At 56.1% G+C, this 15,689-nt stretch overlaps 1 protein-coding gene across 1 annotated transcript; it reads right to left on the bottom strand.

Annotated features, from left to right (window-relative positions):
- Positions 1-3,417: 3,417 nt before the first annotated feature.
- Positions 3,418-11,093, bottom strand: C1qtnf6 (C1q and TNF related 6). Its single transcript, XM_004845669.3, has 3 exons — positions 10,916-11,093; positions 8,559-8,811; positions 3,418-5,726 (listed from the first exon to the last, which is right to left on the bottom strand). The coding sequence occupies exons 2-3, from the start codon at positions 8,803-8,805 to the stop codon at positions 5,179-5,181; spliced, it is 795 nt and encodes a 264-aa protein (XP_004845726.1). The 5' UTR covers positions 8,806-8,811; positions 10,916-11,093; the 3' UTR covers positions 3,418-5,178.
- Between the last annotated feature and the right edge of the window lie 4,596 nt (positions 11,094-15,689).

Raw genomic sequence — 15,689 nt, 5'->3', positions numbered from 1 at the left:
CCAAACAGGAATCTCTGGCCACCATCTGTGCCAGAAACTGGGCTAAGGACAAAGATACTGTGCTGAGCACACAGAGTGAAAATACAGGACAGATCCCAGTCCTTGCTGAGGTCACTGAGAGCCTGAATCCATGAGCCCTGAAGTTGCCATGTCATGTGACTTAGAGTCATTTCATTTATTTTGGATTTTTTTAAAAAACAGGGTTTCACTATGTAGCTCAAGTGAATTCACTATGTGGCCTAGGCTGGCCTTGAATTCACTGAGATCCTTCTGCCTCAGCCTCCCAAATGCTGGGATTATAGCAAGGTCGTTTTTCTTTTTTGCTGTGTCCTGTTGGACATGTGTTTGTGCACCCAAAAGCATGTCAGCAAGTACAGAAGGGCTGTGTAGCAAAGAGTGGGAGGAGGGACACTACAGGCTCTTGCATTTCCAGACAAGGGGAGTCCAGCCCAGAGCATTAGGAGAGGACCCCCAAAATGCTCCCCACAGAGGGAGAGACAGAGGGCACACAAGGACAGTGCCAGTGAGGGGGCACCTGGACAAAGTGATCCCATCCTCTCTACCTCAAATTGAGCCCAGTGGAGGGCTACAGAGAAGACTTCTGAAAGTTTGGGGCACCTGAGATTCAGAGGAGCTATTCCCTCTTTCCTGGGCAGAACCCCGGGGGAGAAATGTTCCCATAGTGGATCCAAGCAGATGGGGCCAGGCTCAGGTAGCTATCAGGGGCCATGGCTTGTGCAGAAGGAACCTGGGAGTCCCAAGAGGCAGAAGAGGCTTTGCAGATGGGCACAATGCAGCAGGTACGTGAGTGACCCAGGGCCCCAAGCAGATTAGACGCTGGCAAGCCCAGCCTGGACACATGGACATGGAGCGCATTGGGGCTCCCTCTCCCACCAGGGAGGGGCAGTGCATGGGTGTGGGGAGAGGAGCCCCGCTGGACCAAAACACGTTTTCTTCCGTTTCAGCAGATGGAAGCACCCCGTGGAAATGGATCAGCCAGACAAGCAGGCAAGCTGTGTTTCTTACACACCCCAGCGTGTGGCGTTAGTCAATCACTGGCAGTCAGCCAGTGACATCCAGCCACCCACTGGGACATGAGGGGTGCCTCTGCCTGCCTCACCCTGCTGCTGACCTGAGGGGATCACCTCCATGCACCTGGACGGCCGATGGCTCCCCCTCCACCTCCACGCTGGTGCCCAGCCTCCCTCTTGGCTTAGAGGCCAGCTGCCCTGAAGCCAGGCCTGCACAGCCCTGTGAACTTTTGACTTGTCCTGGAAATCCTTCCTTCCTCTCTGGCTCCCAAGCCCTCAGCTGGCTCCAGCTCGCCCTGCACAGCCCCACCCACAGTGTGCTCTACATCTGTTTCTGCTTCTGTGGAATCGGCCTGCTTCTCCCCATCCTCTAGATGCACACGTGGCAGCCTGTGGCTACCATGAGGGGCCGACAGGCGGGGCTGTGCAAGAGGGGCAAGCTGTAGCATTCCCACCCCTGGCCAAGGATCCTGCTTCTGGCTTCCCCTGCGCCAGTCCCCCAAGCTCACTGACAGTCACTCATCCAGCAGGAAGTGCTCAGGTGTCTGCCTTGCTCATGCACAGGATGGCTATCACCTCCCATCCTCAACCAGAGCAAAACCAAGTCTCATGCAGCGGGAGCGATGAGCCCAGGTCACCCTCTAGGGGTCACAAGGTAGTGCTCAAGCTAGGAACAGAGCTAAGGGAAAGGGGTCCAGATCAGAGCCCCCAGACTGGCTCCAGAGCCGGCACCCTGGAATGTGAGCCTTGATCACTGCTCTGAAACTTCCCAAGCCCCTGTCACAGGCACTTTATGTTTTCTGACGCCATCAGTGCTCATTTATCCACAGGTTCTGATCTGGGGCTCTGAAAACACTGTCACTCCCACGTAGTCCCTGTCCCTCAGTGGAGTAAGCATCCTCAATAGGTAAGGGGAAGAGATTTTGAATCTGACGCTGCAGATAAAGAACAAAGCGGGGGACGGGGGTGATAAAGGCTAACGTGTTACCCAGCATGCTCCAGCCCTCTAGCCAAACAAGGATCCCAGGCAGAGCCAGGGCAGAGGACGCTTCCAGACCCCTCCAAAGATCAGAGCAAAGTCTTTTTTTTTTTTTTTTTTTTTGGTACTGGGGATTGAACTTGGGACCTTGCGCTTGCAAGGCAGGGGGCGGCATCACTGAGCTAAATTCCAGGCCCCAGAGCAAAGTCTTGTAGGGGTAACAGAGCCTGCTAGACAGACTCTCTGTCAAAGCTGCACCCCACCTGGCTGCCCCTTCTGCTATCAAACCTCTCGCCTGCTTCCAAGGCCAGTGGGTACACAGCCTCTCAACATGCCCCGACCTCCATCATCTGCCCCATTTTCAAATATTCTGTGTCCTCCTTGGACGACAGCGTGGTCCCTCCTGCCATCAGTCCTGCCCTCATTGCTTCACCTGGCCCTGGGTGACCTGCCTCTTGAAGGCTCGCCAGCATCCAGACAGCCTCAGCCTACCCAGCATAAAGTGGTCAAATGGGAGGACAAGGTGGGGCATGCAGTGCCAGCCTTGGTGCCCCCAGGCTAATACAGGCTGGAAATGCCCTCCAGTTTCTGCTTTGGTTTGCAAGGGAGAAACTTGGATCCTCATGCAGGCGTTCAGCAGGAAGTTTCCACAGCTTTGCTGCCTCCACAATCAGCCAAGCACCAGTTCTGGGGAACTCACATGACAAGAGGCTCCTGGCTGGCCAGGGCCACTGTCCCCACCAAGACCAGGGTCTGAGATGGGGGCAAATACAGCCTGGCCACAGCACCTGTGAGATGGCTCCCTGGTCGCGGAGAGTACTACACAATATCCGGATGCACTGGGAGCCTCTCTTCCAGGCCAGGGGGGCTCCAAGGAACCAGAGCCCTGCATCTGTGGCTGCTGGGCTAGATCTGAGGCCACTGCAGATGGAAGGTTCTTCACAGCACAGTTCTTTCACTTGGTGCCCAGAAAGCCATCAAACAAATGGCCCTGCAGAGCAAGATGGTAGGCTCTGTGCTGTCACAGGTGGCTCATGACTTTAAATGCATGTGTGTGCACAGCCCCATGGGAGTTCAGACAGCCGCTCTGCCAGGACACCCACTGTGAAGTGCAGCGTGGGTTTCCCTGCTAATCTTGCATCACCCCGTCATCAGCAGCCTCATTTTACAGACCAGAAAATGGAGCCTCACAGATGTGGTCTGTGCCTGGGTCACAGCAGACTCTGAGCTGGTTCCACTAACTCCAGGGCCCAGTGGCTATGTGTGTGACTGAGGTGTGGGTCTGGTCTCTCTGCAGGTAGGGAACACACAGAGTGAAGCCCAGGGCTGTCCCAGCCCCAGCAGGATGAGGAGCAGCTGTGCCCCCAGGGTGGGTCAAGGGCTCAGAGCAGACAGAAGCAGCCTGAATTGCCAGGTGACACAGCATCCTTTAATCACACGGACAAGTAGTGCAGGGTGTGGTCCAGCTGGGGGTAGCTTATAGCACCAGATTTGGTGGCACATGGCAGGCTGTTCCCATCACCCTGCCAGGTAGTCATGGCTCCTTTGCCGTGAGCACCAGAGCCCACCCCAGGGCCCCCTCTGCCCCAGAGTCTGCAGAAGCACCAATGGCCAGAGGCTGTGACCTTCTGGGGAGAGGGTCAGACCACCTGGAGGCAGAGAGGAAGACTGGTGGCCACACACCCCAGGAAAGGAGGACAGAGACTGCTCCCAGGACCTTGCATGGCAGCAGAGCTCAAGGGAGGCCCCCAGTGACCTGAATGTGGCCCATGTCACTGCCACGGACCTACTGAGGGCTCCCAGCCCACTGCCTTCAGTCCTGGCCCACTATCCACCATGTCTGTCAGGCCAGCACCACCAGGGAGGGCACCATGGCGGGAGCTCCCCACCTAGCCTTAGCACCTTGAGAAAGCCTGGCAAGACAGGGGCACTGGGCTGGCGAGAGGGGCCCAGAAGATCAGAGAGCACCTGGGACAGACATCCGTGTCTGACAGCAGCTGGAATCATGTCTGACAGATGCTTTAGCAAGAGGGGTGGAGCAAGGCCCTGGGAAGCCCTGGGGCAGACAGGAGAGACTGGTAGGGAAGGTCAGAGTCCCCACAGGCCACCGTAAGCTGTGTAGGGCACTTGGAGTCTGGGCTTCATTCCCCAGGGGCTTCTTTTGTCCCCAAATGCTCCCAGACTCCTGAGTCCTCTCCCACAGGACCCTTGACCTAGCCAGGGCTCCTCTGGGGGTTGCTTTAATGATGGTCATGGGCAGAAAGGTACAGAGTGGAAAGGGGACAGTACCCTCACCTCAGGGACCATGTGCACCAGGTAGCAATGGAAAATGAAGAACCTGAGCACCCAGAGCACAGGCCTGTCTGAAGAGAGCCCTGCACATTCTCTGGGTCTGAATTCAAATCTGTGTATCATTAATGTCTGCCCCACCACCACCAGGCTGGACTGGGCACTCACCAAGAGCAGGGCTAGGTACAGGGACTGTGTTTGATTTGTCTCTGCTTTCCTGGGGCTAAGCTTACACCAAATACTCAGTGTCTGATGAATGAATAAATGAATGATCCCTGCAGATATGGAGGTAAGGAGAAGAGTAAGACAGGAAGGGAAGAGCAAAGAGAACACAGAGGGGGATTCTGCAATGATGAATGAATTTGAGGATATTAGGAATTCTAGAGCACCTAGAAGATTCCAGACTATTTAGGAAGTACTAACATATACTAGAATATTCAGAAAGTTCTAGAATGTACTAGAATGCTCAGAAAGTACCAGAATAGAGTACTGATCATTCAAGTATGGTCCATAGACCAGTAATTTCAGCACTACCTAGGAACTTGTCAGAATGCAGAATCCTGGGCCCACTCCAGACCAGCTGGATCAGGATCTGCATTTTCACAAGATCCTCAGGAGACAGATGCACGCATTCAAGAGCGAGAGAGCTGCGCTGTGAGGCTAGGAAAGTTCTAGAGTATGGAGATTAGAAAGTTCCTGGAAACAAATGCCAGAGAGGAGAGAGACACAGAAGCAGACCAGGAAGGATAATGGTGGTAAGGAAAAAAGAAGAAGTCGGGCCTCCCCACCTCCCAGAGGGGCAAACCCAGCCCTGCGGGGCGGGGCCAGCTCAAAGCCACCCAGCCCCTGAGTCACCAGCCAAGAGGGTGACCGGAGTGCTCAGTCATCCTCAGGCTTGATGAGGTGGCCGCTGAAGGTGATATAGGTGTCCACGTCGTCACTGTACACGGCGTTCTCGCGCTCACGCTTGAAAAGCCGCACCCAGACTCGGTCACCGGGTGCCAGGGCCAGCATCATGCTCTGGCTCTGCATGATGCTGCGGTCGCTGGGCTGCGCATACAGGATGACGGCCGCCTCCTCGTTGTGCACCACGTGCATGTACGTCTCCTTGAAGTTCCAGCTGTGCACGTTGAGGCTGAAGAAGTAGAGGCCACGCAGGGGTGTGACAAAGTGGCCGGCAGCCATGTCGAAGTGCCCGTCGGGGTTCACAAAAACAGTGTCGAAGAGCAGCGGCTGGAAGTCCTCACTGCTGTGCAGGGCGGTCTTTCGGCCCACCGAGAAGGCCGAGGAGCGTGTGTGGCACGGGCTGCCCGGGCTGCCCGCCTGCCCCTTGGTACCCTTGATGCCCTGAGGGCCTCGGTCCCCACGGGGGCCCTCTTTGCCCAGCTTCCCTGGTGTGCCCAGCGGACCTCGGTCCCCTTTCTCACCTGTGGTTGGGGACATGAGAAGGAGAAGTCAGGGAAGACAACTGAGCCTGCGCCAAGCACGCATTTTTGGAAGGCTGTCCCCGCTTGGGCCAGAGGAAGAGTCAGGATTTACTGAGCACCTACTGTGTGCCAGATGTCACCTCCCCAAACATCTCTCTGAGTAGGACAGAAGAAATAAAGTCAGGTAGAAAGGAGACAATGAAAGTCACAATGTTTAAATTGTACTTTTAAGAAAACTGCAGCTTCTGGACTCAAAGGTTCCAATGCCCTTTCCACCTTTAGACCTGTTTCTCCCTTCCAGGCTTCTTATCCCTAAGCTAAGAGCCTTAAAGATACAATAAACTAGGGCCAGGGGTTTAGCTCAGTGGTGCCGCCACCTGCCTCTCAAGCGAAAGGTCCCGAGTTCGATCCCTGCTACCAAAAAAAAGATACAATAAGCTGTAAAATGGGTCCATGCCTTTCTTCCGATACTATGGACTCAGTCTTCCAGTCTCCCATTCTCAGTGAAACAGCACTATCAACTGGGTCCCCTATTTCTAAACTTCAAACACATGCAAATGGTTTAATTCTAACTCAGCGTGCCAACAGGTAACCCAACAGACACCAGGAATGCACACCTTAGGTCACCATCTTGAGGACATCCCCCATGACCACGTGGACACCCCAACCCCAGACCATAATGTGCTTCACCCTGAGGACTCACAAGCCTTTCAGGCAGACCGCAGTCAACAGGCAGAACTGCCTGCCCAGCACTCCCGGGCATCCCACCTGCCCAGGGTGCTGGCAGCCCCCAGCTGAGTCCCCAGGTCTCCAGACAGGCATACCTGCTGGGCCTTGCTCCAGGCTGACCCTGAACACAGGCAGGTGAGCACCTACATCCCTCACACTTCTGTGAGCTGGACACAGAGCCGGAAGCCATGCCCACGGCCACACCTGCAGCACATCCGTGACCATGGTGGGGACAGGGTTGGAGAGGGGCCATAGGCCTTTGAAGGAGGAGCCAGAGGAGAAGGGGGCCAGGTGGGTCCATGGCTCCGTGGAGGTCAGTCCCCCAGCCTCCACATGGGAGAGCTGCCTTAAGTGTGCACCGCGCTTCGCGGTTTGCAGAACACCCATTCCACCCGCACTCAGGGGAGGGAGGAGGGTACAGGGCAGGACAGCAGACCCTAGAAGAGGGGACCAGCCTGACACATGGGCAAGGAGCTGGGGCAGGGACCCAGGACTCCAGAGGCCACCTGGGGCCTTCTGTCACCGCAAACAGGCCACCTCCAGCATGCAGTGGCGTGGGGCTTGGGGAAGGACAATTGGCATGCAGGCACCGCCAACCGCTGTCAAGAGCCATTTTACATAAATTTTGAGGAAAAAAATCATTTCATAATTAAAGTACAACTATAGCTGTCTAAGGTCCAATGTTGCCTTGCTTTCGAGCTGGCTGTGGCATAGGGAAACATAACTCTGGGGTTTTTTGTTTGTTTGGTACCAGGGATCAAACTCAGGACCCCGCACTTGCAAGGCAGGTAGAGGAACCACTGAGCCAAACTCCGGGCATGGCTCGACATAACTCTGTTTTGCCTCTGGTCACAAATTGAGGTCTTAATGGGAGCCAGGATACTGTGATGCTCAAGGGCAAGATTACATCAGCTGAAAACAGCCTGGTTCTTTGAGAACCGAGTAGTAATACAAAAAGAGAAAGGTTTCACGGTGGGGGGGGAGGGACGGGGACACGACAAATTCCTTATCAGCTTAACTCATCCCATTACTATTGTAAGAATGCTCTCCTTTCTGCCCTCATCAGCATAAGATCCCTAAGGACATAGGATCTCTGCTGCCCCCTAAATCCCCCATTACTTCCTCCAATTATTGTGAGTGTATCCAATAAACACTGGCTAGCTCAGAGAGTCTTTGTCTTCGCCCACTCTGAGGCAGTGACCTCCTGACTTTGAAATTACACAAGTCTCTATTATCCTCTTTTCTTTAGTCCTCACTGGTCCCCTTTCTAGGCAGTCACAGGACTGATCACCCTCCCACAAACCTCAGCAGAGCACTGTCCACCAGGGAAGCTGTGCTGTAGGAGCTGGTGAGGAGGGGTGGCCAGGAAGGGAGACATCCCTCCCCATTCCAAATGAGAATGGGGCGGGGACCTTAGACACCAGCTGGTCACTGGAGGGTGGTGGCCCCGTGGAGCCCTCAGGAACAAGTTCTGCTCTATCCCTGACAGCCGTGTGACTGGAGGAGAGGTCCTCCCCAATTGGAGACTCAGTTTTCCCATTTGCAAAATGGAAGGAATGATAGAGTAGTGAACTCATAGGGTCAGTGCGAGCAAAGACAGAGGCTGAGGGTATCAGGGGCTCGGCCGCAGCCCTCACCATCCCAGCCTGCTTCGTAGCTGATGTCACAGGGCAGGGAGCCGCCCGCTCTCCATGGCCCGAGTGGGCCCCACTGCTGTAGTCCTTTCTGCCTCCGTCCCTGCTCTCTGTTCTTTCTGCATGTGGCCTTAGAAGGCTCCATCAGACCTCTAAGTCAGATCAGCTCCCCGTCAGCTCAAACTCACCCTGATCCCACTTGGAGAGGCCCAAGCCCTGATCGCATGCTGGCTACCATGACAGCATGGGTGATCTGGCCCTGTCCGGTCTCCTCCTGCCCTGCTCCTTTAGCCCCTCCATCCCGGGCTTTGGTACCTGCTATGCCCCAGCCTGGAAGCCCCCACCCCATGGGCCTGCACCCCTCCCCCATCCACCTTCCCATCCCAGGGGTTCTTAGGTGGCCTGCTCCTCCTGGCTTCTTCTGCTCCCCGGGGTGCCACCCAGCCTGCCCTGCCCCATGGGGACTCACCCTTCAGGATGGTGATGTTGATGTAGGGCCTGACCTCGGGCAGGGCGTAGGGGAGGGCGGACACAGAGGCAGCATCTGCAGCATCGGTGGGGGCCAGCGCATCCCCGGAGTCACAGCACCGTAGGCAGCCGCCTGGGAGGCTGGGGGCCACAGCTTCCCCAGAGGTGGGCTCCTCAGTGGAGACCCCAGACACCACAAGAGGGAGCAAGAGCATGGCCCAGAGAGGGCGCGGGGTGGTCATCCCCATGGTGACCTGGAACAAGGAAGGACGGAGGAGAACTGCTTTTCCCTCCCGGTCTCCCATGTGGCTGCTGCCTCCCTCAGCAAGTGCAGGGGGCAGGAGCAGGACCCCCATTTGACAGACAGGAAGATGAAGGCTGCATGGGGACACTGAGCAGACGGGGGGCCTGGGGGCCTGGGCTATGGGTGGGCAGGGAGATGCCAGGGGCCATGGGGATAAGCAAGGCAGCTGTAGAGCCCTCCTCCCACCCCAGCCAGCTTGTGCCCTGGGTTGGCAGGGAGGAGCTGGGGCACCAGGGACGCCACACTGGCATCTGTAGCCTCGCTCTCTGCAGAGGGGACATTCATCCTGACAAAGGAGAGAGGAGAGCCTGTCAGTTCCAGCATCTGGGACACAACGCCACCGGAGAGGGAGCCCCAGCAAGTGAGGGGTTGACAACAGTGTCAGCATATCCTTGAGACACTGGGGAGATGTGTCATGGACTGCAGGCCACTCCAGCCTTGGCAGCGCCACTGTGGGAAGAGAAGGCGGCACCCTTCTGAGTGGACAAGTGAGAAACAAATCCCCTTTGAAGGGTGTGCAGCTTAGCAAAGGTTGGTGTCAGCCATCTCATCCCTCAGCACCTTTGTGCAGTCAACAACCTACACAACCCAACATTACCAAGAAACTCTGCAGGGAAGGCTCAGAGTTAAGTCATTGGAAGGTAGCGGTGTCAATCATCACAGACCTGCCCATCAGCCACTGAGGTGATAAAACTGGAATTAAGACTATGAGGTGTGGAAAATTCAAAAGGGTCAAAGAAGCCCAAGGGTTGGTGAGGATCTGCCTCTGAGGTTGGCCATGCAGGGACCTTAAGTTTGGTGGCCTGGACTCCAGTGGAGGAGACAAGCTGGGGCAGGTGGGCAGGACACCCAGCAGGGAGCCTCTGAGGCAGTGGCAGCCCCCAGGGACTGGCGTCCCCCAGCGATGGCAGGATCAGAAACTCGCTTCTGAAACCAGACCGGTTTTTACACTTCTAGCATTTCTTTGTTTATTTCCTTTTGCTCTCTTTTAACATTTAGTACAATTCAAAAATATTTTTTGTGGTTAATACAGGTAGAGGTAAAATGACTGAAATGCCACCCTAGCCCAGCTGAGCGCTGGGTACAGGGGCCCCGTCTCCCCCTCGCCAGGGACCAGGTAGCAACGGGGGGGAGGGGCAGGGAGTCTCCACAGCACCCCCCTCCCGAGGCGACCCGTCCCAAACTCCTCCTGCCTCCCCTGGTGCTGCTTCCCTGAGCTTCCCAGCCAGCTGGTCAACCCTCAGAGACTGGCATGGCGCCCCCTGCGATGATCACCAACTTTCCTCTGTAAACCACAGACCCCTGTAAACCCTCCTTCTTTTCCCATCTCTGTGGGATGTGGTTTCATCCTGTGGGAAAAGCTGACGCCTCAGAGTCAGAACTGAGACGCCAGAGTACAAGCTCTGTGATCAAAGGCTAGTGGCTTAACCTCTCTGGGCCGCCTGTTTCTTGGCATCCACAAGATGTCAATGCCACCTCTGTGCCCAGTTAGCTGGGAAGATTACATGCAGGGGAAGCTCCTGGCTTGTCAAAAACACTTTAGAGTCTGTGCCTTCCCCGACCTTGTGCCAGTAGGCCAAGGAAGGCACAGAACTTCCTCCCAGGAGGCTGGCACAGTCTGGGGACATTTCTATTTCCTACTGGCCCCAGTCTGATGGAAGTCACAAGCTGTGAGACACAGAACAGAAGCTGGAGACAGGAAGCAGGAAGCCAAGTGGCCTTACCAAGGACAGTAATAACTGGCCTGCCCTGGGGGAGGTGCCAGGCGGGACCAAGTGTGGGGGACCATGGTATCAGAGGCTCACTGCTGCCTCTGCTGGAGAGCTTGGTCCTCCAGGGGGAGCAGGGTGACCCTCATCATCCAGGTGGCCCTCAATACTGCAGGGGTTGCCACAGCTGGGCTGGGGTAGTACAAGACAGCGTCTAGTCAGCGCAGCAGGCTGGTGCGGTCCACAGAGAGCAGCAAGGCTGCCCAGGAAGAGGCAGGAGAGGAATCCCCGGCTTGGACCCCAGGCCCCTCGGCTGAGCCCTGCAAGAGACCTCCCACCACTCACCCTGTGTCCTGCAGCCTCCCTGCACAGTGGCTCACGGACCCGGGGCCTCTGGGCGGCTGCTGGCTCCTGGGCCCATCCTGTGATGGTAACTTGTTGCTGCCTGGCTGACCCCCAGCCCAGGGAGTGAAGGAGCAGGAAGGAGGAGGACGTTGGAGAAGGAGGAGGACGTTGGAGAAGGAGGAGGAAGAGGAGGCGGGAGCGCTGAGCTGGCTGCCCACTCCCTCCTCCCAATCCCTCCTTCCTCCCTCCCTGCGCCAGATGGCTCTGGAGATGAAGGGACTAGGATTTCCACTGCTTAACTCTTTGGAGGCCTGATGAATGTGGTTTGATTCAAAGACCTGGAAAGACAGAGCAGCAAGGAGTCTGAGGCCCCTCCATGTCTGGACTGGGAAACCAAGGCAGCCAGCAGAGGGGCAGGAGTCCCCTAAGTTGTTAAGGGCACTGGAAACTTCCTAGTCCAGGGTACGAAAGCTCACTGCTGAGTGGCAGACGGGGGGTGGATGGTGGTGAGGGGACTGGGAGGGCACCACCCAAACGCCATGCAAGCGGGCCCGGCTGGCTGGGTGAATGGCAGGCAGGACCCCTCAGATGCCAGATGGGAGGCAGCCAGTGGACACCAAAGTCCTCCTCAGCCTGGGATTCTGCTGTCATTTTTATTCAGCTTTCTGGTCCTTTACAGTAAGGAAAATGATCCTTGACAAGTTCAGAGAACAGTCTGTGGGGCCCTGGGTCTGAGCAGGGTCCTGCCTCGGTTTCCTTCTGGTTAGGCGGGGGAAGTTTAGCAGAGGCTGCAGCCCTGGCTCTCCACCCTGGCTTCCTGGGGCCAGAACCCTGTGCAGACTGCCTCAAATGTCCCTGGCCTGCTTCCACCCTCCTGTTCCGCAGTCACTTCATACCTACTGCTTGAGCCAAGCCTCACCTCTCAGGGGTCTGTGGTCCCCAAAATGTGTTTATACCCATTATCTCAGCCTCAGGAGAGGGAGCCGGGCTCAGGGGCAGCTGAGTGACCTGCCCAAGGTCACACTGAGGTGGAAAAGGACTGGGTGGAGAACAGAAGTGCTATCCAAAGCATGTGAGCCCACAGCATGGGCCAGGGAGGGGAGAGGTGTGGGGAACAGTGGGGGACATATGTTCAGTCTGAGTCTCTGCACACTGAGCCTCAGTTCCCACTCACAGCTGGGTCTCAGAGAACAGCACAGCCCCTGGCTGTGTGTCCTCGACCAGCACCTACCCTTGGGCCCCAGATTTCCTATTGGGGGGTGGGGGTGGGCAGTCAGACAGCTGTGAATCAGGCTTGGAAGGCTCCTTAGAGATGATTTTATCCCATTTCTCCATCTGACCCACAGAGACAGGACACCATGGCCCAGGGGAGCCACCCTCCTACACTGCCAGACGCCACCCTGGAAAAGGCAGAGTCAGCAGCACTGGGGGTGGGGGTGGCGCTTGGCTGTCTCTGAGCCCTCTGGTTTAGAAAGCCTGGGAGGCTGTGGAAAGGGGGTGGAGAAGAGAGATGCATAGAGACAGAGAAGCAGGCTAGGGATCCAGCAGTCTTGTCCAGGGATGTCAGCACCCCATACACACCCAGTGTGCACCCCACACACACTCAGCACCCCTATGCAAAAGACAAAGTTGCGACCCATGAGAATGTGACTTGCAGGTTTGAAGGCGAGCTCCTGTCCCCCTGGGTCCAGGCAGCTGGCTGGGCGCACAGCAGACAAGAAAGCAGAGCACAGGATAATTACACTTATTTCCCTCCCCCTGTCTTTCACCATACCTAAAAGTCCTGCCTCATCTCGGTCTGTCCTAGCTTGGATCTGAAATATTCCCCTAAAGCTCACATGTTGAGGGCTTTGTCCCCAGGGTAGCAGTCTTCAGAGGTGGTGCCTTCGGGAAGGTGAACTGGGTCAGGAGGGCTCTGACATCATCAGTGGGTTAAACCACGAATGGAGTCACAATGGTGCTGACTGGGAGGTGATGGGAATTTAGGAGGTGAGACCTAGTTTCATGAGGTGGGGACATTTTGTTCCTGGCTCCTTCCTCTCTGATTCCCTTCTCCAATGCCCAGCTGCCACAAAGCAAGCAGTCTGGCTCCAACACAAGCTCTCTGTCATGATGTTCAGCCTCCACTCAGGCCTTCAGGGACAAAGGCCAACCACCTATGGATGGACGCCTCTGCAACTATGAGCCTCCCTCCTATGTTGATGTTTTCAGAAAGCTAACACAGTCCCCCAGCCACCAGTATCTCTGCCAGTTAAGAGGTTTGGAGACAGCTCCAGCCCTGGGGCAGGCAAACCTGGGTTATGATTCAATGCCACATCCCTCTGTATGATCTTGAGCAGGATTCCTTACTCCTCTGAACCTTAGTGCCCTGGGCCAGATGAACACGAGGACACCAAGGCTGTATGCCTGGTAAACGGCCAATGGGGGTGCTCCATATTGACCCCCTCAGTGCATCTCCCTGGCTGAGCCCTGAATACGATGAGGTGCGTGCATTCTCCTCATGCACATCCCAGTGAGGAAGTCTTGGGGTCCAGGATACCCTCAACCTTTTTCCACAACTCCCATCTGCAAAGTCAAAACCCCAGCCCAGCGGCCCTGAGCCACGTCACCAAGGCCAGAATCCCAGCCACACACATCTCCCCTCTTCCAGAAGATAGTCACTCCGGGATCCAGAAGTCAGCTATGCAAACTATGCAGTCACAGATCTAATCTTTCAAGGTCAGACACCAATTTTAAATCTAAACAAAGGGTAACGTGAGCGCCACCTGCTGGGGAGAGCCCCACACCCTCAGCCCGCGCCGCCCCCTGCCCAGGGGCGCCCTAACCCTATCCCTAACTCTGACCTCATTTCTCCCTCGGCCACCGCCCCCATTAGGGGACCAAAGGAGCAGGGGCCGCAGGGGTGGGGGTAATTCACTCGCCGCCTCCTCCACACCCCAGCACTCCCCCGCAAAGCGGGCAGCGTCCCTGTCTCCAGCAGCGCCTCCTCGTCGCGGGGCCCCAAGCTAGGCTCTAGAGTCCCCTGCCGCCCCGGGAGGACTCCATCTCCACCGACTCCGGCTAGGGGGAAAAGACGGCTGCCGGTTTCGCCGCCACGCTCGTGGCACCCTTGGCACCCAGCCAAACGGGACTCTGTCCACCAGGACGCTGCTAGACCTCCGCGGGCCTAAAGCCCTGAAACCCAAGGGCTCTAGGAAGTCAGGAACCGCTAGCGAACGAGGGAGAGGTCTTTGAGTGTCCAGGGCCGAGCTAAAAGTCGAGCACAGCGGAAAAGAGGTGAGTCTGGCCGACCCTAGGCATCTTCAGCCGAATAGAGCCGAACCTGGCCGAGTGGATCCGAGAGTGGCCGAATAGAGGCGAGTCATGACGAGGCCGAGCTGAGCTGCGGAACATGCCCTTAATGTCCTGCAGCGCCCTCTGCAGGACACAGTGCACAGAGCTGAGCAGGGCCACCTTGCCTCTCAGTCCCAGGACAGTCTTGCGGGAAGCGGGTATGGAACCTGATTGACAGATGAGGAGACTAAGTCTCCAAGGCGTCCCTATGCTGGCCCAAAGGCACTCCGAGCTAAGAAATGAAGGAGCTGGGGTCCAGACCTGATTCTGTGGCTGAGCGCCTACCTGCCACTGCACCCAGGTAAACAAGCGCTGTGTTTGCCTTGTTCTCCCCATAACAGGGGCTGTTTATTAGGATCAGGCAGCAGCAACCCTTCTTGTGAGTCCGATGGCAGAAGCCATGGTGGAAACTCAGACTCAACTGTGGTTCTGGGCGTGTGGACCAAATGCAGCCGCCAGCGGCCCCCGGGAGCAAATAGTGACACATCTCCTGGCTGTTCAACCAGAAAGCAGGCAGAGACGCCACGTGCTGCCTGGCCCCTGTGCAGCTCTGCCACACCCCAAAAAGGTCCTAACTTGGATCAAAGCAGTGCCTTGTCTGGTTAACACTTCCACAGACCTTAGCATGCAGCTCACTGCTCTGTTTGCAAATGTTAACTCATTCCAGTCTCCTGACAGTAGGGACATTTCCTTTCATCTTCATCTCAAAGGAAATTGAGACACAGAGAGGTTAATTAACTGGCTCAAAGTCAAACAGCAAATGGATGAGCCAGGACTCAAACCTCAACAGTCCTGGAGTCCAAGCCCTTAACACTGCTGTCATTTCTTCAGCACCTAGAAAACAGGCCTTGCCCTTCTATGCCCTCGACCTCCGCAATGGGCAGCACGGGGGAATATTTGAATGAAGGAATGAAAGGATTCAACAAGACCTCTGGGGCCCAAGTGTGGCAAGTGGGGAATGGCATTCATTTGCCTTAACAAAGTGCCCAAACTGGGCAGTTTAAACAAAAATGTGTTTTCTCACAGTCCTGGAGGCTGGAGGTCCAAGGTCAAGGTGTCGCTGGGATTGCTTCCCTTGGAGGCTTCTAAGGAAGCAGTTCTGGCAATTTGTGGACAATCCCTGGCATCCCTTAGCCTGGAGAAACATCGCCCCTCATGCTTAGGTGGGCTTCTCCTTGTCTGGCTGTGTCCAAATTGTCCAACCCTCCTCCTTTCTCCTCCTCCTTCTACTTTTTTTTTCAGTACTGGAGATCAGATCCAGGGCCTCCTACATGCTAGACAATCACAACCACTGAGCTGTATCCCCAGCCCTTTTAAAAATTGTATTTTGAGAGAGTCTTGCTAAGTTTCTCAGGCTGACCTTGAACAACTGAGTGGCTGGGCTTATGGACATGTGCCACCTGCCCTCCCATTTCCTTAAGAACACCAAGTCATTGGATTA

The sequence above is a fragment of the Heterocephalus glaber genome, unplaced genomic scaffold, assembly GCF_053883595.1.
Source record: "Heterocephalus glaber isolate CG9 unplaced genomic scaffold, H.glaber_assembly_v1.0 deba00001444, whole genome shotgun sequence".
Classification (NCBI taxonomy): domain Eukaryota; kingdom Metazoa; phylum Chordata; class Mammalia; order Rodentia; family Bathyergidae; genus Heterocephalus; species Heterocephalus glaber.
This window is presented reverse-complemented; position numbering and strand designations above follow the sequence as displayed.